General features: G+C 24.3%; 7 protein-coding genes across 7 annotated transcripts; 4 read left to right on the forward strand and 3 right to left on the reverse strand.

Annotated features, from left to right (window-relative positions):
• Positions 1-2918: 2918 nt before the first annotated feature.
• Phum_PHUM075870 (serine protease inhibitor, putative) lies at positions 2919-4733 on the forward strand (the record flags this gene model as incomplete). Its single annotated transcript, XM_002423590.1, has 5 exons — positions 2919-3026; positions 3208-3381; positions 3467-3766; positions 3866-4004; positions 4183-4733. 5 exons carry the CDS (start codon positions 2919-2921, stop codon positions 4731-4733), a joined length of 1272 nt encoding a protein of 423 aa, XP_002423635.1.
• An 897-nt stretch (positions 4734-5630) lies between these two features.
• Positions 5631-8308, reverse strand: Phum_PHUM075880 (uncharacterized protein; the record flags this gene model as incomplete). The annotated part of the gene is made up of 8 exons (XM_002423591.1): positions 5631-5810; positions 5897-6066; positions 6135-6364; positions 6462-6690; positions 6770-7031; positions 7383-7508; positions 7764-8087; positions 8162-8308. The coding sequence occupies 8 exons, from the start codon at positions 8306-8308 to the stop codon at positions 5631-5633; spliced, it is 1668 nt and encodes a 555-aa protein (XP_002423636.1).
• A 1828-nt stretch (positions 8309-10136) lies between these two features.
• Phum_PHUM075890 (zinc finger and mynd domain-containing protein, putative) lies at positions 10137-15257 on the forward strand (the record flags this gene model as incomplete). Its single annotated transcript, XM_002423592.1, has 9 exons — positions 10137-10694; positions 10850-11119; positions 11311-11622; positions 11828-12149; positions 12384-12719; positions 13008-13540; positions 13772-14551; positions 14645-14798; positions 14938-15257. The coding sequence occupies 9 exons, from the start codon at positions 10137-10139 to the stop codon at positions 15255-15257; spliced, it is 3585 nt and encodes a 1194-aa protein (XP_002423637.1).
• A 1156-nt stretch (positions 15258-16413) lies between these two features.
• On the forward strand, positions 16414-17851 carry Phum_PHUM075900 (2-deoxyglucose-6-phosphate phosphatase, putative; the record flags this gene model as incomplete). Its single annotated transcript, XM_002423593.1, has 5 exons — positions 16414-16506; positions 16711-16852; positions 17020-17238; positions 17350-17582; positions 17675-17851. 5 exons carry the CDS (start codon positions 16414-16416, stop codon positions 17849-17851), a joined length of 864 nt encoding a protein of 287 aa, XP_002423638.1.
• A 956-nt stretch (positions 17852-18807) lies between these two features.
• Phum_PHUM075910 (NADH-Ubiquinone oxidoreductase B8 subunit) lies at positions 18808-19278 on the reverse strand (the record flags this gene model as incomplete). Its single annotated transcript, XM_002423594.1, has 3 exons — positions 18808-18902; positions 19002-19108; positions 19193-19278. 3 exons carry the CDS (start codon positions 19276-19278, stop codon positions 18808-18810), a joined length of 288 nt encoding a protein of 95 aa, XP_002423639.1.
• Positions 19279-19461: 183 nt separating this feature from the next.
• Phum_PHUM075920 (uncharacterized protein) lies at positions 19462-20975 on the forward strand (the record flags this gene model as incomplete). The annotated part of the gene is made up of 6 exons (XM_002423595.1): positions 19462-19505; positions 19594-19804; positions 19952-20237; positions 20329-20549; positions 20620-20819; positions 20891-20975. The coding sequence occupies 6 exons, from the start codon at positions 19462-19464 to the stop codon at positions 20973-20975; spliced, it is 1047 nt and encodes a 348-aa protein (XP_002423640.1).
• Positions 20976-21137: 162 nt separating this feature from the next.
• Positions 21138-24772, reverse strand: Phum_PHUM075930 (leucine-rich repeat-containing protein, putative; the record flags this gene model as incomplete). The annotated part of the gene is made up of 12 exons (XM_002423596.1): positions 21138-21153; positions 21352-21432; positions 21507-21692; positions 21845-22033; positions 22195-22338; positions 22414-22614; positions 22690-22832; positions 23501-23676; positions 23752-23875; positions 24094-24297; positions 24370-24560; positions 24640-24772. The coding sequence occupies 12 exons, from the start codon at positions 24770-24772 to the stop codon at positions 21138-21140; spliced, it is 1788 nt and encodes a 595-aa protein (XP_002423641.1).
• Positions 24773-24920: the final 148 nt, after the last annotated feature.

The following is a 24920-nucleotide window of genomic DNA, read 5'->3' on the forward strand; positions in this document are numbered from 1 at the left end:
AAAATTTGATTGTAAAAACTACCATTACTTGAAGAAATCTATTATATTATGCAAACCATTCAGGGTCATTGTGATTGCTATAGACAATAAGTACTTAAAAATTATAATTAATAAAAAAAAATATTGACAATTGTTTGAATAAAGCAATACAACAAAATGCCAAGAATAATATTAAGAAAATATTGATTTAAGTAAAAACTATATTTCAAGCTTGTTTTTATAACCTAAAATTCCCTTTAACATTACTCTTAGAATTCCCGGAAAATATTCAAAAAAAAAAAAAAAACTAATTTTACAAACGAACCTTGAACGTATTTTTTAATTTTAACAAATAAGAACTGCGTAAAATTAATTATTTTTACACTCGTTAAAAATTTTCAACAGGGATTTCATAATGGCGCGTTTTTGCTACTAAATTACCATAATAATTGTTTAAGTCAAAAAAATTTCGGGTGCAAAAATGAATGCGGAAACTTTTCCATAGAGTAAAAAAAATTTTTAAAATTTGAATTCTTCATTTCAGGTCACATCTTAAAATTTTCAGTTAATCAATATACGTTAATAACCCTATTAAATGTTGAAAATTATTTATATAATTCTGGTAATATTTAATTTAAAAAAAAAAAAAATTGCGTACAAACATTAGTGTTTAAAAAGCCCTTATTTTCTGCATAGTGGTTTGACACAAATTTCTCTTACGACGAGTTAAAGAGGTTTATTGACCTATATTGCAACAATATACCGGTTATAATATGGACCCAAATTAAAAAAAAAAAAAATTATAAAACTATTATTTAAAATAACTTCAAGTTTCATAAAAACAAAAAAAAAAAAAGTGTCATCCGACTATCTAAATAAATAAATAATCCAAGAAGTGAACAAGGACATCGATAGTACACACAAATGAACATGACGTCATTGACTTTTCTGCTTTCCTTTCTGGAAAAACCTAAAATTTACAATCGCTATAGTATTTTGGCCTTCGGAAATATTGATTTTCTTTTTATATACCATCAAAATGTTTACATGCGATTATTTAAAAAAAAAAAAAAAACAATTATTTAATTATTGCATTTTCATCGTAAATCAATTTCATCATTTAGAAAACTAAAATTTCGATTTGATATTTTTTTTTTTTTTTGGCTAATGAGAATTTGATTTAAAAATTAATTTGTCTGTATCATCTGTTAAAAAAAAATAATAAAAATAATTTTTTTTTAAATAAAGAAAAAATGAATTTTTAATTAATTAAAGTATAAATGTAATACTACGTGTAACAACTAACAAATGATGAATGACATTACACAATAAGTTTTTTTTTTTTGAAGAGTAAAATCCTAAATAAAATAACGTCTTTGAAACTAATTCAAATTATTCATTTTATTTAATAATAATAATAATAATAATAATAATAATAATTGTTCTTTGTATGAAAGATAAAACGTTGTTTCAAAGTTGGGGAGAGAGGGGGTAGGGGGAGGAGAACAATTAACAACAACGTTAAATCCGCTTTCAAGGGAAAGCCAAACTATTGAATCAAACGCTCTTCATCAGTATTTAAGGTCCGCTTGTTGATGGCGGTACTAGAAATTATAGGTACGTTAAATACTAATTTTTTTTTTTTTTTTAGTGATAATTTTTTGACTGTGCAAAATTTTTACTGTTAAGACATGTAAGTTTTAAATCATACAAAAAAGTGTACACATTTTTTTCTTTTTTTTTTTTCATAAAAACATTATAAGTATGATTGATTGTAAAATATTTTAAGTTTATCAACCAGTTTTTATTTTATTGATTGAAAGTGAAAAATTAATTAATAAAAAATATTTTTTTGAAAAAAAATTTATTTTAAAAAGACATTTGATATCAAACTTTGATTTTATTATTTTTTTTTGGGGGGTAAAAATTATTATGTTTAAGATAAACATTTTTTTATAAATCAAAATTATTAAAATTTATCTTAAAATATTCCATTTGTATTCAAGGACTACAAAATTGTTTTATAATTTAACATGTTTAAAACAAACATCTTATTATTAAAAAAAAAAAAAATTAAAATTTTAGTCATCTACCATTAAGTTTTTTTATCCGATTTATGTAAGCCTATATATATATATATATATTCTTTGGAGGAGAATGATGACTTGGAAAATAATTGAATAAGTATATTGGCGTTAAGAAAAAGTTGTACTTTATATTGTATATAAAAGAAAAAGTTAAAAAAGAAAAAAAAAATTAACACCCACTTGACTATTCATTGAATGAATCAAAAGAAAGTGAAAGTTTATGGTTTTTTAGTTCATCACAGATAGACTTTTATAGACATTAGAAATTCCACCTATGACTTTTTTTTTTTTTTTTTTATTTTGTAATAATAAAATTTGTGTGCTGTAATTCAGTTTTCCTTTTTCAAAAAAAAAAAAAAAAGTTATAATTATTTTTTATTAATTTAAATCTAATTGATTTACCTTTTCATGTCCATTTCATGCCTTATTTTTGTATGTTGAGAATAACTAGAAAGTAGGTATTGAAATTTTTTTTTCTTTTTCTAAAGGAAACTTCATTTTAAATTAAATTTAGTTTTAAATTTCAAATTCAACTTTTCATTTTTAACTAAAACAAAAATTATAACATAAATAATTTTAATTTAAAACTAATTTGATGATGAATAAGAAAAAAAACCTAAAATAAATTTAGAATGCATAATAAGGAAGTTCTAGATATTTCTGTTAAAAATGGCGCGCGAAAAAGTATTCATTACCTGCAGTTGACAGAATTAAAAATTAATACAATGGATGAAAATAGTAATTTTAAAATTACAGCACATGAATCAAATTTTGTCAAATGCCCTTTAATACCATAGAATTTTGATTGAAAAAATTTTAAAATGAAAACTTTTATTATTTTTCAGAATCAAAATGAATATTTTTTTGTGGGTTCTACTACCGACATGCATATTGTCACAGTGTATAACAGAAAATGACAAACTTATTTTTGATCCAAATGCAAAATTATCTTTTTACAAGGTAATGTTTTTACAATACCATACATAACATCAATAATTTCTAATTAAATAAACAATTAAAATGTATCCTATAAAAAATCTTGAAGCTTAAATAATCCTTAATGAAACCTTAAAATTAAAGAAAAATTAAAAACACTCAAACCTAAATAAATATTAAAATGGAAAATGTTTTTGCTTTTTAGGGTCAGCAAAAGTTTAGCGTGAAGTTGCTTAAAACGTTTAACGACAAACATAAAGAAGAAAACATTTTCTTTTCCCCATACAGCATATATCAAAGTTTAATATTGGCATACATAACTGCTGGAAATAAAACAGAAGAAGTTCTTAAAGAAGCATTATATTTGCCTGAAAAACAGGTTAGTTTTTCACACTTTTTCAATTTTCAAACTGCACAAGTTTATAAAAAACTGTAACTGATATTAACCAAACATTTATTTACAGAATAAACTTTCAGTTATTCAAACTTATGATTTAGAAAAATACTTTGAAACGACAAGACAGTTAAATGGATCCTTAGATTATGAATTAAACAGTTTTAACAAAATTTTTTTGTCTAATGAAATAGAAGCAAGGGAATGTATTTCAAATATATTAAAAGATGATTTGGAGTCGATAAACTTTAAAAATGATCCTAATGCAGCTAGATTTTATATAAATGACTTGGTTAAAAATGTCACTAAAAATCACATATCAGAACTTTTACCAACTGATGGAGTTCACGAAGAAACTAAAATAATTTTGGTTAGTTTAAAACATTGTGATTAATAAACAATTAAATCCCTTTTGAATAACTTTATTAATAATCTGTAATAAAAAAATATTTGTATATTTTATTAATAGGCAAACGCAGCTTATTTTAAAGGCTTATGGAAATCTAAATTTTTTGAAGGAAACACAAAGAAAAATTCATTGTTTTATGTATCCCCAGAAGATATTAAAATAGTGGATCTTATGACTCAGAAAGGAAATTTTAATCATAGTAAGTAAATTTTATTACTTTTAGGGTAGAGTGCGAATAATAAAAAAATGGCGCTCGAATAGTATATTAATAACTTTAGCTTCAAGGTAAATTTCTATTCTTAATCTTATATCTACAAATATATATGAAAAAAACCAAAAAGAAATTTATTTTTAAAACGATATGATTAATGTTTTAGTGACATCTGAAAAACTAAAATCACATATTTTGGAACTACCATATAAAGGAGATAGTGTGAGCATGATAATTATTTTACCTCGTTTTGAAAGTAACGCAATTGATAAATTGATTGATATACTCGCCGAAGAATCTATTGAAAGTTTAATCGATTTTGACGCTCTTTATCCAAGGCAAGTTGAAGTAGAAATACCTAAATTTTCTGTTGAAAATTCAATAGATTTGAGGCCTGTATTTACCGTATTGGGTCTCTCTGAAATTTTTTCACCGGAAGCTGATTTTTCCACACTATCTGAAAAAACAAAATCGGTACATTTTACCGATGCCATTCACAAAGCTAAAATAGAAGTGGACGAAGAAGGAACCGTTGCTGCTGCCGCCACGGCAATTTTTACATTTAGATCATCCCGTCCATTGGATCCAACGCGTTTTATCGCGAATCATCCTTTCGTATATTTTATTTACGATAAAATATCTCAAAATATATTATTTATGGGAGTTTATAAAGTTCCGGAAAAAAAATATCGAAACGGTAAAAAAATTAAATTGTAATTAATTAGATAAATGTACTTGTAAACAATCATTATTATTTTATTTATATAATCATTATCACCGATATTATAAGGAATTTATAATATTTGAAAATGCATTGGCCTTAAAATATAGTATTAACTCACATACAAACACACACATGCACTCTTTCTGCAGGAAACAAAAGAAAAAGTTGTATTTTAAGTATTAAAAAAGTTATTAACTTTTTAAAATAAAAAAATATTTTTTTTTTATCAAAAATTTATGACAAAAATGAAATTATAACAAATGTATTTATTAAAATTCAATTATGTAAGATCTGATTGTACTTAAAAAAAAAATATATATGTATATCATTATTACTACTACTATTAAAAATTTAAAACAAAATTTTTAATGTCATTGTTATATTTTTAAATAAAATTATTTTTTATTTATAATTTTTGTAAATAATTTTTTTAAAATTTTTTTCCTCACGAAGAAAAATTAACTTCACCTTAACATATAACCAAAATTTATAATAAACATCGTAAAAAAATTTAAAGAAGAAAAAAAATTAAGAAGTGTAAATTTGTTTTATTTAATGAACGAATAAAATTTAAAATCCATGCTCACGGAAACTTTTGCAATAATTTTTAAATAATTTTTCTTGCGATATTTATAAATATATATTTATATATAAATACTTTTAAATATATAATATTATAATAAAATTTTACTCATTTAATATATTTATTATTAAATTTCACTAACAGCCTCACAGCTCGATGACCAACAATTAAAAAAGCACAAATAGTTTTATTTATATGTGATTTAACTTGACTATTTTGGTGTTTTAAAAAAAACCAATTATTTTCATTCTCAAAAAGCCTTATTTTTTTTCTTAAACTATAACATTATACTTACAAAAAATAATTTTTAATTAAGCACACCAGTTTCAATTGCTTCCCTTTCAAGTTCGGCTACCCGTCTTCTCAATCTCTTTGCCTGCTTAATCAATTCTAATTCTTGTGTTTTTATATTAGCCATTGATTCAAAAGCTGAATTTTGCGATGAAAAATCAAAAATCCAACGAAAAAATAACTCTGACCATAATCCCTACAACAATACGCCATAAGTGAAATTTAAAAAATAATTATTGTTTTAAATTTTATCAACAAACTTATTAATAAGTTCTTACATACCAAACTAACTGGTGCCACAGATGGCCAAATCACAGAATTGTTAGGTTCGTACATCAAATTTAAATAGGACCTAAGAATTTCAGGTTGGTTTAGGTACGACCACAAGCTTGTAGTTTGTTCGCGTAGTTTTAAATGTTCTCGATCCGCCTCACAATTTCCTAGGAATGTACCTGTTATGAAAATATTTTAAAGTATTTATTTTTTTGAAGTTGAAAATAATCGAAAACAAATGACTTACCAAATTGAGAAGAATAACTATGCTCGAATAATGAAATTAAAAAATTTTGGTTGAATTCAAAGCTGCATGGAAATTGGCAATGAATTTGACAAATACAATCTAAAAATAGTAAAAAAGTCGGAGCAACAATTTTGTTTTTACTGCTGGGAGGTGCGAAACAAAATTTTTTGTGTCTTAAAAAAAAGGGATGTCCTGCTTGAAGCCATTCTCTTTCTATTAAAGCTTCCATTCTAAAACATAATACATAAAATATATATGTATATATTTATACATATTTCACAAATAGTATGAAATTTATTTCCATTAATTATATTTCTTAAAATTTACCCTCTGATGGTTCTACAATCTGGGTTTAAAATTACTTGAACTAATGAAGTAATCAAAAGAGTAGAATCTAAACCATCCTGACCATGGACAAGTACTGATGAGTTTTCTTGATCTAGGCACTGCGCAGCTAGACATGCACAATTTAATGTTTCTTTAACATTTGTTAACCAATTGCTCGAATCCAGACGAGATAACCATCTATCCATTGGACAAGAAGGATCATTACATGCTTTAATAATACAATCAAACAATGTTCTTGAAAAAAAAAAAAAAGTCCCTTTCATTTTATTTTAAATCTGAAATCTTACCTTCGACTAATTTTGTAAGACTATCAAGAAGAGTTTGATATCTATCAATCGATCTGTGAATTCTCTTCCACAAAGGATAAAACATTTCATGTTCAAAACCACCACCTTTAGATTTGGCATTTTGTGCTAAATTTAATGCTCTAGTATCGATAATATATCCCCTTTTACCAGGACCTAATAAAGAGTTTAATAATTTTTCATCTTCCTTTGATCTTTTTGAATTAGGACCAGTTAATGGTTGGCTGCTTCTCATTAAAATACTCTACAATTAAGTATAAATTTTAATATTTTCATGTAACAAAATTAATTATTATTAAAATAAAATTGATTAAAAAAAAAAAACTTGAAAGAAATATGTTACCTCAACATTTAAAAAAAATTATTAAAATTCTTTCCCATAAAAACTGAATAAGATCATATAAGTCAAATTTTTATGAATATACATATTTTTTAGTATATTAATAAAAAGGAATTTTAAACTCTAATTACATTGTGAAAACTTTAGATGAGCTATGATTATATTTGTATTTTATAAAGCAAAATTAAGTAGTAATTTAGTATTAAGTTTTAAATAATTTGTCAAATTAATAAAAAATAAGAAAAGCCAACTTACCCCTGTTTTATGTCGGTAACTTAAAATTGGAAATCTGCCTCCTTCTCTGAAACTTGCAGCAGCCACAACAGTTTCATCATCTATAATTTTAGGAACAATCAATATCTTCGGATAAGTCCCACAAACCTGAAAATATAAAACATAATTAGTAAAAAATTTTTAATAAAAAAAAAAATGTTCATATTTTTAAAAATAAAAAAGTTAATATTAATTCTGGTAATAAGTAATGAAAAAATAATCAAGTAATGAAAAAAAAACTTATTTATTTACTTTGTAACAGTTGAACAGTTTTTGGCTTTTTACTTTATTTTTACTTAACAATTGCAAACAGAAAAAATGATATCAGTTTTGCATATTTTTCTTATTAATAATTTGATTTACCTGAAATTCTTTGTTAACATTAGTAAATCTCCATTCATCAGGACATGTAGAGACTAATTTTTTATATTCGGATTCAGTATCAAAAGCATCCCATCCATTTTCGATCACCATAAAGTTTGGCCTGTAGAAAAATGGATAGAGTTTGCTAATGTCTTCTATATTTATGAGTCTGTCAAGTGTCACAGCAACATTTACAAAGTCTTTTTGATTAAAAAGATCCATTTTTAATATTCTTAAATCCTTACATTTTATAAATAGGGAACCACCATTTTGAACATTATTAGCTTGTCTTCTATCGATAAAATCTATATTTGAATGAAGTAACTAAAAAAAAGGTTTTCTTTAATTAAAAAAAAAAAAAGTATATATGAAACAAAATAAGTTGTAATTAAACTTACCCAGATTTCTTCAGCCCCATCTTTTCGAGAAGATATTATTAAATGATGACCTGTAATACATATAACTGCTTCTAACTCGGTATTAGGAGGTATAGTTATTGCAACTTTGTTTACTTTAGATGTAAGTATATATTCTGCAAATTCCATTTCTTCTCATGAAATCTTTACTGAAAAAAAAATTTTTAAATGCAAAAGATTCAATAAATATTAATTTCAAATTAAATAAGCCAATTCATTCTTTCTTGAAAAAAACTTTTTTAATTGTAATTGTACCCAGCGAAAAACTTAACTAAATGACAAAATAAAATGAAAAACAAAAAAGCAAGACTTTAAAACGTCAAAAAAAATTAAAACGTTGAATAAATAAAATTTTGATGATTCTTTAAATAATTTACCATATTTAAATAATTATCTGCAGTAGTTATGTTGTACAAGTTCTAATAAAATATATTTACACATATTTATATTAAAAATGTTTTTGCTAAAAAATCTCACCTATTAATTAATGTATAATGTAATAGATATCAGTAATGTATATCAATAAAAATCTTGAATGGACATTACTGATAAAGATTACAAGGAATAGATCATTAGCTTAACTGAAACATAAAAACGAAGTAAGCAGCCATGATGAAGATAATATGGTACAAGAGGGGATAAAAATTGCCCCCGCTAAAAAAGAGTGATGAACTGCATACAGTTCGAGTGTCAAAGTATGCTTTGGTAAGCCTGTATCTGGTAAAATACCTAAACTTTCACATTGAGCAAATTGTTTAAATAAAAATTTTGGTTTGGATGTATTTGAACTTTAATAATAGATTTGACTTAATTTACAAAGTTGCAATTTGTAAGAATAATAAGTTGAGAGTTTAATTTTTTAACAAAGTAAAACGTTATGTTAATGTAAGAGTTTTTTTTTTTTTTTTTTAATTTTTATTTGGGCAATCTAATGTCAATTAAAAAATAAAAAATCCAAGTTCAGTTTTTAAAAAATGAATAATGCTTTGTTTTTAAAAAAATTCATGAATAATCAAAATTTTGTATTATTAAAGTTATAAAATCTTTTATTTAAAGTATACATACCTAGTAAATATATTTATATGTATAAATATACATATAATTTACATATTTAAATTTTAATAAATTTTTAAAATATATTCTTTTTTAGGCGTATTTTTTTCTAGCTTATATAATGAAGGAAGCTAACCTAATTAAAATGAGTACTGACAAAAGAAAAACTTCAGAACTTGTTCAAATACTAAAATAATAATTTTGGAAAGTAAGTTTGCATATATTTGTAAGGTTGAGTATTGCATTACTCGTTGGTTAAGGTTAAAAGAGTATGATAGAATATAAGATTTTTGAATTTTTTTGGCATTAATTATCATTATTTACTTAGAAATACAAAAATTACATTTTAATATGGCACTTAAACTTTACTTACATGTATACATATACATCTATATATATATATTACATGGCATTTATGTTAATATTTGTAAAGTCAGTCATATGAAATATTAATAAAAAAATTAATTTAATATTATTATTAGTTTATAAATCTTATATATTACTTTGTGGTTAAGTATGTAAGAAATTATTTTTACTTAGAATTATACCTGCTGGTAACAAAAATACATTTCTGATATTTTTAGCATTGGTACTTAATTCTTTTATTGTATTATATATCTGTTCAAATTTCTGTAGCTTTGGAAATATTAACATTAAAATTATAAATGACTACAGGCAATTTTACTTTAAAATTTGTTACATAAGAAATGATATTAAATTTATTGTGCTATTGATTTGATTTTTAACCATTTTTTAATATATTATTTTTAATTTATAAAATAATTAACTAAGTGTGTAATAGTTTCATAAGTACAAGAATTTAAGTTTTATCTATTAAATTTATTATTATTATTATTATTATTATTTTTATAGTTATGATAAGTTATATTCAGCTTAATTAGAAATGTCTTCAGAAGATACAGACAACTTTGAAAATATATGTTCACTCAATGATGAGTCTGATACAAGACATTCTTCAAAATCATTAGTAATACCTAATAAAAGCCCATTGAAAATAAAACTAAAAATAAATAAAAAAACTCTTGAACATTCTGAAAGAAACAATTCAAGTGTTGTGACACATATCAAGCCAGAAAAAAATGATTTGAATGAAAAATTAAATTCAACATATTTAGAGGAGTTGGTAGAGGAAAATGAAGAAATAGTTGCATTAGAAAGAGAAAGAGAAATAAACAATGTCAATGAAGGTCCTAAAATGAAATTAAGATCTACTAAAGACACTGAATTTGAAGTTGAATTAAAGAACAAAGAAATATGTGACAGGAAAAAAAAAACCCATGATTTTTGCTGTGATTCTAATTTAAAAAGGTCAAAAAGGCAAAGAAAACTATCAAAAATTATTTATCAAGATAATTCTGATAAAATAGATGGTATTAATAAAAAATTTCAAAAAAAGGAAGAGAATGTTGTTAATGTACCAAAAAAAATAGATATGACAGAAGTGAGTATTTTTAATATATATTAATTTTACAAATAAAATTCATAATTATTCATAAAATTTGGATCAAAATGTAAATTGAATATCTTTTTCCACAGTTTACCTTTTTTATATAAACTAATTTTTTACTTACTTATTGAGAATTAAATATTTTATAGGATTCAATATGTGTAAATAAAGAATCTTTCTGTTGGACTTGCCATAAAGATGGATCCGTTGTAAAATGCGATACCTGTCCCCGAGTTTTCCATTTAAAATGCGTATCTTTATCAAAGGACCCGTCAAAAAATTGGATATGTCCCGAATGCAGTTTGGTTCTGCATGCCGAAAAAATGTCAACCAGATCTGAGGCTATGAAAAGTCTTTCACTTGATCAGCTTTGCACTCTTCTTAACTTTGCAATCGGTAGGATGAAAAATGTTCCCGAGGTAATTAATCGTAACGTCTTTTAATTTTTTTCTTCAGTTTGTAATAGCTTGAAAACACGAGTTGAATTAAAAACATTAAATGCTTACTTTAAAACTTTGTTTAAATAATTAAATGATAATTTTGTGTTAAATACTCTATAATGCTGTTCAATTTATTTGATCATTATTATAGTAAATAAATGTAATTTCAGTCTCAAGTTTTTTGGAAGGCTGTAGATCCTAAAGAAGTTCCTTCTTATGATAAGTACATCACAAATCCAATGGATTTAAATTTACTTGAACGAAACATGAAAGCAAAAATGTATGGTTCTCCTCAAGCTTTCCTTGCAGACACCAAATGGTTGCTTCATAATTCAATTATATTTAACTCAACTCAAAGTCCTCTCACAAGTACCGCCAGATTTTTAGTTAAAATTTGCCGTCAGGAAATGGCAGAAATAGAAAATTGTCCTGATTGTTATTTAAATGCTCATACAAAAGAAGATTGGTTTACTGAAGTTTGCGTGAGTATATTTTTTTTTTTTTTTTTTTTACTTTTAAAACATTTGTAAAATAATTTAATTAAATACTTTTTAGTTTAATAAATTTTATAATCATTAACCTACATGGTCAGGTTTGTTAATTAATATTAGTTTTTAAATTATTTGAACTAAATCATAAAGTTTCGTTTGAAAGTTTTTGGTTAAATTGATAAAATTTTTTTTTCAGCGAAAGCCTCACATTCTTATATGGGCTAGGCTCAAAGGATTTCCATTTTGGCCAGCTAAAGCAATGTCAACAAATTTAAAAACACAACAAGTTGATGCCAGGTTTTTTGGGGCTCATGATAAAGCTTGGGTTCCAGTAAAAGAATGTTATTTATACAGTAAGGGCAGCCCTCAAATTTTTAGTAAAAAAAGATCTGATTTGGACGATGCATTTTTAGAAGCTGAAACCTATATTAAAAAAATTCGCCAAATTTACGGAACTTTTTCTTACGCACCTGATAAAACTCCTTTTGTTCCTGAATTATACGATAAGCAATTGCAAAGTTTAATTCCTAATTATAAAGAAGAAAAACAAGTGAAAAAAAAAAGAAAAAGTGAAATGAAAATTGAAAATGAATGGAGTGAAAACAAATGCAACAAGTCTATAAAAAAATCGGAAAGTGATACCTCAGCTCAATATTGCAAATTAAAACGTTTCGATTGTGAAGAAATAGACAAATTAAACAAATCTGGCGAAGAATTCTGTGTGGTAAATAAAGATCACGAATCAAAAGAAGAGATTTCAAGTGAAATTTGTAAGGTTTCGGAATCTGTTGAAAATCAAATTTCACAAAAACTTGAAATCTGTGGTAATCGTAACAAAATAAATGAGGAGCAAGTAGAAGAAAATTGCATTGATTCACAAGAAAATTTATGTTTACCAACTCTAGAACAAAGTTTTAGTCCAGAAACTGATTCTTTAAATGAAAAATATTCAACTGCTTCTGAATGTCAATCAGGAAATGAAATAATTGAAAAATCAGAACATGTTGAAGAGCAAGAGAAAGAAAAAATTTGTGAAAATGAACTAGTAAGTAATAATAATGAAGTGCCAGATAATGTTGACAATCAATGTTTAATCGATGACATTAATTTAATTTCAAATGAAGAAAAAACACCCAAAAAAATGAATGTGCACAAGGCTAACAGTGAGCATTGTGAAGTTTCCTCGACAAGTGTGGATCTTAAAATTACTGAAAATAGTAATTCTATTAGCATTGTTGACACAACAGAATCGACAACGTTGGCTGTAAACGGTAATAGTTGTGAAAGTGAAAAAAAAAACTTATCTTTAAATATGAGTGATGCTTTAGTGGAAAATGAATCCAATTTTGAGTCATTAAAACAAACTGAAGAACAAGTTCCCAAATCTTTTGTTAACTTGTCTTGTGATCAAAAGCAAAAAATAATAAATGAGGCCAAATTATTAGCAACCCTAGATGAAATCACAGCTTTAGAGAAGCAAAAAGTATTGAACGACTTGGGCTTAGATGCATCTACTGTTGATATTCGACAATTAGCTCAAGAAAATCGTGAAATCCTTGAAATTTTAAGCAAGAAATGCCAAGATTTTAGTGAGCAATTAGGAGAAGTAGATATTAAAACGGAGAGTTCAGAAAAGTATTTAAAAAAAGAAAACAATGATGTTACGGATAATGGGGAAAATTTAAATTTTATTACTTCAAAAGTAGGTACGATTAAAGTAAAAAATGTTAATAACCTGTTTGAAAAAAATAGCAGTTCTGCAAAGAAAAATTCAACTTCGCAGTTGTTACAAATAAAAGACGTTCGATCTCTACAAAATTCTAAGCATAATTATGAAGTTAATGTTAAAGTAGAAAAATCATCATTTAATGACTCCATTCAACCAAAAAAATTAAAATTAGAACCGGTTGTACAATTAATTAAAATAGATCCCTGTAATAAAACGATAAAAAAATTTACAAACAAAATAAAATTGTCAGATGAAGTTAGTTTGTTAATGGTTGATGGGAGTAAAATACCAAATTCAAATAGAACGGAAGTGAAAAAAAAACATTGTAAAAAAAACATAAAGTCGCGAATGCGTAAGAGCATAGCAAATGCAATAAAATCAGTTTCTGATTTTTCCACAAAATCATCAAAGAATTTAAATGTAATATCTGTCGATACGGAAAATTCAACTGCTCAAAAGAATTTATTAAGAAGTTTGAGATCGGATGAGAAAACGGTGAATGACGACGGAAATAAAAATGTCTTGAATTCAGTAAGTGACGTTGAAATGGATCACAGTGAAATTTCGGGAAAGAATTCAATGAAAGAATTAACTATTGAACCAATAAAAAACATTGAAAATGAAAGTGAACAACAAATTACTCGAGATAATATTGTGTCACAAAAAAATTTAACGGTTGTAGCTAATTCTCACTTTCTACTGACCACTAGCAGGTCTCCAGTTGTTTCAGGACAAAACAATCAACCAAATTTAACATTTTCCCAAAACAATTTAGGTCAGTTAAGTTTAGTTCATTTATCAAATATGACGAATGGAATTCAAACGAATTTTGTTAATCTCTCTAATGAAAGTGTCGGTTTTAACAATTCTTCTACTGGAACATTGTATGCATCACAAGGATTTAATCCTAATTTTCCTTCTAATTCCGGTCTGGGATCCGTTATACTTACTCCAAGTTTAGGTTCAAATGTACAAACTTCTTTGTCAACTGTCAATTCAGGAACAAAAGGAAGTAAAATTTCCAGTGATTCACAGAAATTTTCTGGAAACAGGGGGGATTCGTCCAAGTCCGTATTAATTACTTCTCAAAATAATAAATTTTCTCCAGTGATTGAAGTACCGGGTGAAGAAATGACATTATCAGGAGAAGTTGGTTCTGTTACAGCAGAACTCAATAAGTATTCAGCAAAGGTAACTTTAAATTTCAATTAATATACCTAAAAAAAAAAAAAAATTGACTCCATTTTATCAATTATATAAATAAAAAAATTGATTTTCTTACAGATGGCAGATTACATGAAAACAGCAATTGAAAATTTATTAAGAGAGCTTTCCAATCAGGGATCTTTGGAAGCAAAATATAAATTATTAATTCTTGAAATGGAAAAACTTCAGTGGAAACATCAACAAGAAATATCTGAATTAAAGCAACGCTCAGGTAATTTTTGTTTTCTTCTCACTATTTATTTCAAAAAAAAAAAAAATTGTTACATTTTAAGAGTAGTAAAAGAATTCATCTTCAGGATTGAAAGGCATACAATTTGGTTTAACTTGGTTTAAATTTTTTTTTTTTTTAGAAAAAACATTAATGGAACTGAGAAACACATTACAAATGGATAAACAAAAATCATTAGACGAATTAAAGAGTCACTTGGAATCCCACTATCAAAAAATAATAAGCGAAACCAAACGTAAACAATGGTGTGCTAATTGTGGTAAAGAAGCATTGTTTTATTGCTGTTGGAATACTAGTTATTGTGATTATCCTTGTCAACAGCAACATTGGCCTGGTCATATGAGTAGTTGCGCACAATTGGGGAATAATAATGTGTCAATTGGAAGTACTACCAATCCCCAAATGCAAGTAAGTAAAAGAAAGAATATGAGAGTTATTTAAATATTAGGCTAGTTTATAAAGTTAAAGTTTTAGATTAATGAATTTCCCATTGAAAAAGTAATTCTTTAACAAAATTTTTTTCTTCACAATATATTTTTTTGTATAAAAATTAAATTAGTGCTTTGAAACAAGCCTAAAAACTACCAAATTGATGAAAGAGAAATTTAAAATTTCATTAATTAAAAACATTATTAATTGTTTTTAAAAACTAATTGTGATAAAAATAAAATAAAAAATTTACTTTTTTTTTTTTTTTTTTAGGCAAAACCTTGTAAATAATTTATTTGATCAACCTTTGTTTATCTGTTTCTTTTTATAATGAATGGATGAATAGAAATAAGGAAAGGAATAAAATGAGCTTGAGAAAAAAGATTCTTGGTTTTCAGGTAAAGTACTATAAGTTAATGCCAAATATTTAAATCTTTTTTTTTAAAAAAAAAAAAAAAAAAAAAAAGCTCAAAAAATAGATTCTTAAGAAATTTTTGTAATATATATATATATGTATGTATTGCACATTTGCCTAAATAATCTAAGATTTTCTTTCGTCATTTTATGATTGTTTACTTTAATAACTAATAATAGAAAATAATTTCAAAAATTAAAGTAAAGTAAAGTAAGTTTTGTTTACAAAAGTTGAATTTGTTACTGTTTACAAATAATTTTGAAATCAGTGAATTTGAAAATCTTAATATATTACGTAATGTATTAGGCTTAAAAACGTAATTTTTATATATAAAAAAAAAAATTTGTAATTTATTGTTATTAAGTAGTAATCAAAATACAAAATGTATGTTCGTTCTTTTGTCAATTTAACTTGTTTGATTGATTTTTTAATACCATTTATATATTTATATTTAGGCAGGCAGCTTTTTTTTTTTTTTAGTTAAAAAGATTTCTATTTATTTAGTATAAAGCTCATAGATAGCAAATAGACAATGAAGTCATTGTGATATTTAAATAAATTATTTTGTTTTTAATATTTGTTTAATAAAATTTTTCCAAAGAATCTATTATAAATCAAAAAAAAAAAAAAATTTTATTCCAATACCCATTTTAATTTTGACAACAATAATATTTTAAGCTCTAAAACGTATATTTAAAATTTATTAATAATTTTCTCGTAATTTCTTTTTAAAAAAAAATATAGTTCTGTATAATGTTTTTTAAAATTTTCTTAGTTTTGTTAAATTTGGGTAAATTTGAGTTAAAGAATTATCCAACAAATGAATCTTTATATAATTGTAATTATGTAATAGATAAGCGGTTAAATATTTGATTTAACTCTGCTACCACGAGCCCTAAATAACTTGATCTGTGATTTTTTTTTTCCTCAATGTTTTTTTCTATTTTTAGGCAAATGCCTAAATTTTTATTTTTATTAGTATATTTTTAAAAAAATATTATTATAATGCTTAGTATAAGAACAAAAAATTTTACTAATTATTTTTTTAAGCATCTTCTGCTTTTAAATTCAGCAGAAGGTAAAAAGACTAGTAGAAACACAAGTTCTAAACCCAATATTGAAAAAATGCAAAATTCTAAGAAATATAATCCAGTAACTCATGTTATTTTTGATTTGGATGGACTTTTATTGGGTACTATTATTAAAATAAGAAGATTTATTTTCAATTTTAATTTTTTTTTTTTTTTTTTTTTTAATTTTAGCACAAAGCAATAATTTACCTTAACCACAAAAAAAAAATTTTTTTTTTTTTTTTTTATCTTTTTAAATAAAATTTTGTATTATCTAATTTAATTTTAGACACAGAGACAATTTACAAAGATATAATATCAAAAATTGCTGAATCTTATAACAAAAAGTACACGAAAGAAATTCAAATAATGGTACTAGGTACAACTGAGCAGTCTACAGCAAAAATTGTTGTTGAAAATTGTGGATTACCAATCTCTTCAGAAGAGTTTCTTGAGCAATTTAGAGGAATGCAAGTTTCTTATTTGCCTCATGCCAAATTAATGAAGGGTATTAAATATTATTTATTAATACATTATTTAATTTTTTTATGTAATTTCTTTGTTTAATTAAATGTATATAATAATAGTTTTTTTTTTTTTGTTTTTTTAATGGATAAAGGAGCAGAAAAATTAGTAAAACATTTACATGAAAATAATGTTCCTATTGCTGTTGCAACAAGTAGTAGTCAGAATTCAGTGGATGTTAAAACTAAAGCTCACAAATCATTATTTGATTTATTTCATCATATTGTTACGGGAAGTTCTGATCCTGCAGTGAAACAGGGAAAACCAGCTCCAGACATTTTTTTCGTATGTGCCGATAGATTTCCAGACAAACCAAAGTACGAAAAGGTAATTAACTAATTCTAAAATTCATCATTAGTTGATTAAATTTTTTTTTTTTCTTTAAGAAATTTTATAAATTTTTATTTTTTTTTTTACAGTGCCTTGTTTTTGAGGATGCTCCTAATGGGGTAACTGGAGCAATTGCAGCAGGTATGCAAACAGTTATGGTCCCTGACTCTTTTTTACCTCAGGATAAAACTTCTCATGCTACATTGGTTTTAAACTCATTATTAGATTTTAAACCAGAACTTTTTGGTTTACCTTCTTATAAATAACTCTTTATAAAATTACACACGATAACAATTAAACTACATTTTTGTAATTTTATTTGACTAAAGATTAACTAAGTCTCAGACAATTTGAATAAAAATACTGTCAAAAAAATACTAAAAGTATTTTTTTTTACCCTCAAGTTTATATCATAACAGAATTTTAACTTTGAAATAATTAATTATTATTGAAAATGTTTAATTTGTTTTTTTACTCATATTTATTTGCAAAATAATAAATTTATACAATAAATATTTTGTACTTACCGATCAGTATATGTAATACCATTTATAATTAAATTTAATATTAATATTTAAAAGGCTTCATTATTGTATAGATTATAAATTAACACCTGTAATGTAAAATAATTTTTGTGCTAATTCAAAAAAAAATTAATGAAATAGGGAATAAAAAAATAATAATTTAGTTTGGTAAAACTAATGATAATAAACTGATAATATGTTCAGCATGTTTAACAATGAATTATTGTTATTTATTGAAAAATCTAACAAAAAATATTTGTAATTAATTCTCTTTTGGATATATATTAAAGCAAAAATGTAGCAGAATTAAAAGTTTTTTTCCAACAAGTATTTGAACTCAATGTTTCACGTGAAAATATATTATACATTTTATTATGTATATTTAATAATATAGTATGTTTCAAAAAAAAAAATATATATTTGTTTATAAAAGATATTCTTTTCTATAATCATCCTATAATAGTAAATTTCTCCTTAAAATATATATATTTATTTAGAAATGTAAAAGATAAATTGGTAATGATGATAAAGAAGATGAAATAATCATAAATTATTATTTATTAAGTTTTAAAACTTCATTTCTGAAAATCAATAAATAGCTTAACAATACAAACATTTCTGGCATGTTTGATTAAAATTTTACTAGTACTAAAAAAATTAATTTCAATTAGTCTTCAAAAATTTATTCTTCATTTTGGTTATTTTACAGATCCCTTTACTAAACTTTCAAATTGTTTTAATATTTCATCACTGTTTTTATTACTTAAACATATCATATTTTCTTCTCCATTGTCTACGAGAAAAATATTTTATAAATTAATATTTTTATATATAAATAATTTTTATATACTGTTATAAAAATAATTATTAAAATAAATAAAAAATCACAAACCGAATCTCGCCCATAATTTCGGCTGTATTCCCTCACATTCCCTTATCAAAATCGGACATTTTGGATTCGTCTGTTTTAAAGAAAGATAATGGCTGTTTATGAAATTTCTATAAAAATATGAATAAATGACAATTTGTAAATTATAAATAATTTTGTACAGTAAAAGAACAAATTAATTAGAATTTTTTTACCTTACGCCATCGCTTGTAGTGTTTTTCTGACACAAATGAATTCGCAATTCACGAAGTCTATTAGAAAATTTTATAGCAGCAGACATTTTTCTATTTAAAAAAATACAAAATACTTATTCTACTGCCACGAAGTTTTTTAATCATTGACGATAGTGAAATTAGTTATTATGCAAATTATTCCGGAAAATTTTTAGTTTTTATATAAAATAGTTTTTTTTTTTTTTTTTCTTGAATAAAATTTCTTTTATTAAATATGACCTAATTTTTTAATGGCTAATTTAAAATCTTTTTTATGTTTTTATTCTCATCTTCCGTAAGACGTTTACTTACTATTAGATGTAAGTTTAATTATAGACAATGTATTTTAAATTTTAACTGATTATTTTCAATTTTATTTTTAGGATATGTGCTAAGCATTTCGTGAAAAATGATCCTCTTGACATCATTAAATTTAATACCAAAAACCGATACTTTTCTAACTCCATTGTATGCCAAGGGAAGTCTAATATAGGCAACATTAATTCTTTAGAAGCACGGTTAAAAATTAATAATGCAGCCAATTCTCATCAATCGTTTTCTTTACTTTGGAAACCATTTTTGTTCACGGCAATTGTATGTATTATTTAAATATATATTATTAATGGTTAAAGTAAAACATTTCAATTTCAAACTTTAAAATTTTAACAACTTTTTAAAAAAAGTGTTTCAAATTGAATACCAAAAAAAAAAATTATAAATAATTATTTTATCATTTTTAAGTTTTCTGGTGCGAGTTTTGCTGGAACTGCTATTTGGCAGTATGAAAATATTCGTAAAAAGGCCTTTTTACTTTTGCAAAAAAATTGGATTACAGACAAACTTGTAGTGTATAGACAGAAAAAGTACAAATGGAGGCAAGAATTTAACAAACTATGGAATCGTTTAACAGAAGGTGAAAAACTGTTTGTTCCTATATGTTTCATAAATTCTTTGGTGTTTTTAGCATGGAAAGTAAAAAAATTTCAACCTTTTATGATTAAATACTTTTGCAGTTCTCCATTCAATGGTAATTAATGTAAATTAGAATAAAATAAATTAATGATGATACAATAAATTTTTGATGTGCTATTAAAAAGCATATTTATATTCTTTTTTAGAAGCCGTATGCTGGCCAATGATTTTATCAACATTTAGTCACTACAGTTTTTTTCATCTTGCTGCAAATATGTATGTTCTTTACAGTTTTTCTACCAGTGGAGTTGAGGATCTTGGAAAGGAACAATTTTTAGGATTATACTTAGCTGGTGCAGTTATTTCATCATTTACAAGTTATTTGTATAAAATCTGTAGATCTCAACACACACTGTCAATCGGTGCGGTAAGTAAAAATCTTTCAATTATAATTAACAACTTATTTAATTAGTAATTGCTCAATTTTTGAATTTAAGTCTGGTGCAATTATGGCCATGGTGGCTTATGTTTGTGTTAAGTACCCTGATGCTAAGCTTTCTATTATTTTGTTACCTTGGATAGTATTTTCTGCTGCGAGTGGTATAAAAATAATAATGAGTCTAGATGTATTGGGAATTTTAAGAGGTTGGGCTTATTTTGATCATGCAGCTCACTTGGGTGGTTCTTTATGTGGTCTGTAAGTAACCTGGTTTCTTAGATGATTTTTAAAATTTAATATTTTTTCTTTATTACAAAAATTTATTTCAGTGGATGGTGTTTTTGGGGCAACACATATATTTGGCAGAATAGAGAACCACTTCTCGAATGGTGGCATAAACTTCGTTCAAAATAATAATATTTTAAGTTATTATTAAAAAAAAAAAAAACTATCATATAAAATCCAATAAAAACTTATGGCAATTTTTAAAAAATTAAATTTTAATTTTTTTTTATGTGAAAAAATCATTACTTATAAATTTTACTTACGAAATTTAGGTTTTGAACAAAAGGAAAACTAATTAAATGAAAAACTGTGAAAAAATATACAGAAATAATTATTTAAAAAATTCAGTTTTTTGCTTAAATCATTAATCACTCATATTACATTCTATATTATCAAATATTTCAGTAAGTAATAAACTTAATAATAATAAAAAAAAAGAGTTGAGTATTTTAAAGGCGATTTTTGCACAACAAAAATTATAAATTAAACAATTTTATTTCTTAACCAAGACAAAACGGCTTCAGTTCCTTTTGCTATAATAGCGGGTCGAAGAACGCGTAAAGGATTTCCCTCCAATTTCAATGTTCTGATAAGTATTGATTAGGTAAAAATTAATCCTCATTTTAAAATGATTAAAAATAAAAATAAAGATATACTAACCGTAATTGCGTCATTTTACCAATCAAGGGTGGTATCTCGGTCAAATTATTATTTGTCAAATCTAAATGAGTTAACATTTTTAAATTTAATAATTCCTCAGCATCAATGAAAGAAATTTTATTATTTCCTAATAATAGAATTTCGAGAGCGGGAAACTTGTAAACGCACATCGGTGGCTGGTTAAAACTGCAGAAAAATAATTTATCATTATCAGGTTATTATAAATACCAATATAATAATAACATCAAATTTTTGTTAAAATAAATGATGATGATAATAATTATCATGAAGAAGGTAAAAAATGTAACCGATTAAAATGATAAAATTTAAATTCTCACCTGTTAAATGAAATATCGAGTTCACGTAATCGAGTACAAGCTGCAAATTCATCTGGTAATTCTTTTATATTATTATGAGAAATATTTAAATATCTTAAATTGAGACATGTTTTGATTTCTGCAGGTATTTCTTGTAATTGATTACAGGAGATATTTAAATCGTTAAGGGTTTTACAAAGTAACCAGGTCCTTAAAACAAAAAAAACTCTGTCATTTAAGATTATTCTGATTTTAAAAGTTTTTCCTTTTTTTTTTAAATAATAAAACTTAATTAAATATTATGTTTCATTTTAAAATTAAAAGGAAAAGTGATCATTTATTTAAATTAAGTGTATAATTGAAATACTTACCCAGAAGGAATTTCTAGTAATTTATTTTTTGACAGATCAACAATTGTACATGGAACAGCAAGAGCTTCTTCGAAAACAGCTTTAGACACATTACATAAACTTTTGTTTGATAAATTTAATGCTTTGCTACATCTCATTGCGTACCTAATTAAGTAAAAAAAAAATTATTTAAAAAATACCCATCATTAGAAAAAAAAAAAAAATTTTTTTTTATATTACCTGTCAGGAAATTCTTCTTTTTCACAAGGATATTGTGATTGTAAATATTTCTCTGCTTCAGCAAGGGGCATTGTTAGCTTTAAATGATTTAGCAACCTATGAGTACCTCCATGAATTATATCTTTTCTAATGGATCGTAAACTGTTCCCTTCAACTAATAAAATTTCAAGATGAGGAAGTATGCTTAATGTATTTGGTAACCTGAAAGAAAAATATTAATAATGTTTTGAAATTATAATTAAACAGAATATTAAATTTAATTTTTTTTTTATTTACTCCATCAAATCGTTATTAGATAAGTCGAGCCGTACTAAATTAAGAAAACAAGAAATCTCCTTGGGTAGTTCTTTAAGATGATTGTTTCGAAGATTAATGACTTTTAAATGAGAAAGAGTACTCAATTCTTCGACTGTGATTTCCTGTGAAAAAAAAAAAAAAAAAAATTATAATTAATAAAAATGAATAAAATAATAAAATCGATATATAACATAGATATTTCACATGCTAATTTTTAAACATTACTCACGTGAAATAATTACCTTTTAAAAAAACTGAAATTTAATTTAAATTAGACTACACAAATAAATTTTTTAAATTTTTCTAAAAATTTAACTTGCAAAGTTTTATCGGGAAACATGCTTTTCATAAACAAAATGTAAATTACAAACAAGAGACAACTTTTTAATAACTATTTGTTGGGTGCATACAAAAATAAGCATGGAATCTAATCAGCTAAAAAAAAACAATGTAACTCACCTCATCTTTGTCTTCCGGAATTAATTTCTTATGTTGAAATAAAAAAATTAAAGTAGGGCTATTATTACTATCGTTGATATTATTCTTAAAAAAATATGTTTATATTTATATTTTTCAAGTAAGTATAGACTGACAAGATTTAACAATAAAAAAAATTATTGTAAAAATATTTGCCTAATGTCCAAAGAGTATTATATAATTAATATATTATTTTATGTCTTATTTAGTGAAGAAGATACCATATTTTAATCAAGAATTTAATATCAAAGATATATAGATTTTTGAAGAAAATTAAAAATAGTATATTATTAAATCATTTTATATAACTTACCTCAATCATATTAAATCCTAAATGAATCTCTTTTAACTCGGAGCAACCTCTTAAGCAGGGAAGTGATGTTAATTTGTTGTGTTGAAGTTGAATCATTTCCAGTTTTTTCATATCAAATAAATCTGGTAAACCGGAAGATGTAATTTTATTGTTTGACAAATTCAAATCTCTTAATGCTAAAAAAAAATTTTTTAATTAAATATTAGTTAACTAAAATTTTTAATTTATTAAAAAAGTTTTAATCTATTTACCTTGACAGCTTGTAATTTCCAAAGGAATGCTTGATAAGTTGTTATGAGACAAATTTAAATTGACCAACCTTGTCAAAAAACCTATACCAGGTTTTATTTCTTCTATTTTATTCGACGAAATGTCCTAAAAAAAGATAATTAAGTTTTAGTTTGATCATTTTTTAATATTATTTTTATTGCTATCTAAATAAAGTAGCAAAAAATTTAAACATATTTTAAATTACACTTAAAACACAATATACAAAAAAGAATTATTAAATTTTTAATATAAAATTTTTTAGTTGTTAATATTATACTTATAATATAATTTTTTTAATTAAATCATTTATAAAAAAGTCTTACCAAAAAATTAAGTAAAACTAAGTCATATAAAAAATCAGGAAATATTTTGCATAAATTACTAGATAAATTTATATTTTTTAATTCTTTCATTCCAGATAATTCCATAGGAAATTCATGAAGTTCATTTTGACTTAAATTTAATGTTACCAACTTTGTTAATTGACCTAGTTCTCCTGGTAATGAATTCAAATTATTATGGTGCAGCTATAAACAATTTTTTGTCAATCATTGAATGAGATTGTTAAATATGAGGTATGTTATATATTAAGAAGTTACCATTAATGTTACTAGACTGTCTAAAATTTTAATTTTAACAGGAATTGTTTTAAGATAATTACTGGACAGATCAAGAGTTTTTAGGGGTTCAACTTCCCACCATTTACAACTATCATCTTCTTCAGTTTGATCAAAATCAATATTTTGATTTGTTGAATAGCTGTTTGAAAGGTCAAATATTTCATTTGGCCCTAAAATGAAGTATGCAGTAAATAATAAAAAGTTTTAAGTCTGTTAAATTATTTATATAAATACACAAGACTAACTTACATACTGTTAATTGCTTGTCTGATAAATTTAATTTGCCGCTTTTTCTAGCTTCTTTCATTAGTACCTCAGGAACTTTATAGGTACTAGTGCCTTCATTATGAAATATAGAACTGTGGCCAGATCGTTTTCTCATTGTATTTTTTAAAAAGTTTTAATTTTAATTAATGTATATTTTAATTGACAATCTACCCTTTTTATATAAAGGATTTATATACAATAATCGTTTTTTATGAAATGAAAATTTGTTTCGAATACAGAAAACTTAATTGAAATTAAAGATT

Source organism: Pediculus humanus, genomic scaffold (genome assembly GCF_000006295.1).
Source record: "Pediculus humanus corporis 1103172107426 genomic scaffold, whole genome shotgun sequence".
NCBI lineage: Eukaryota > Metazoa > Arthropoda > Insecta > Psocodea > Pediculidae > Pediculus > Pediculus humanus.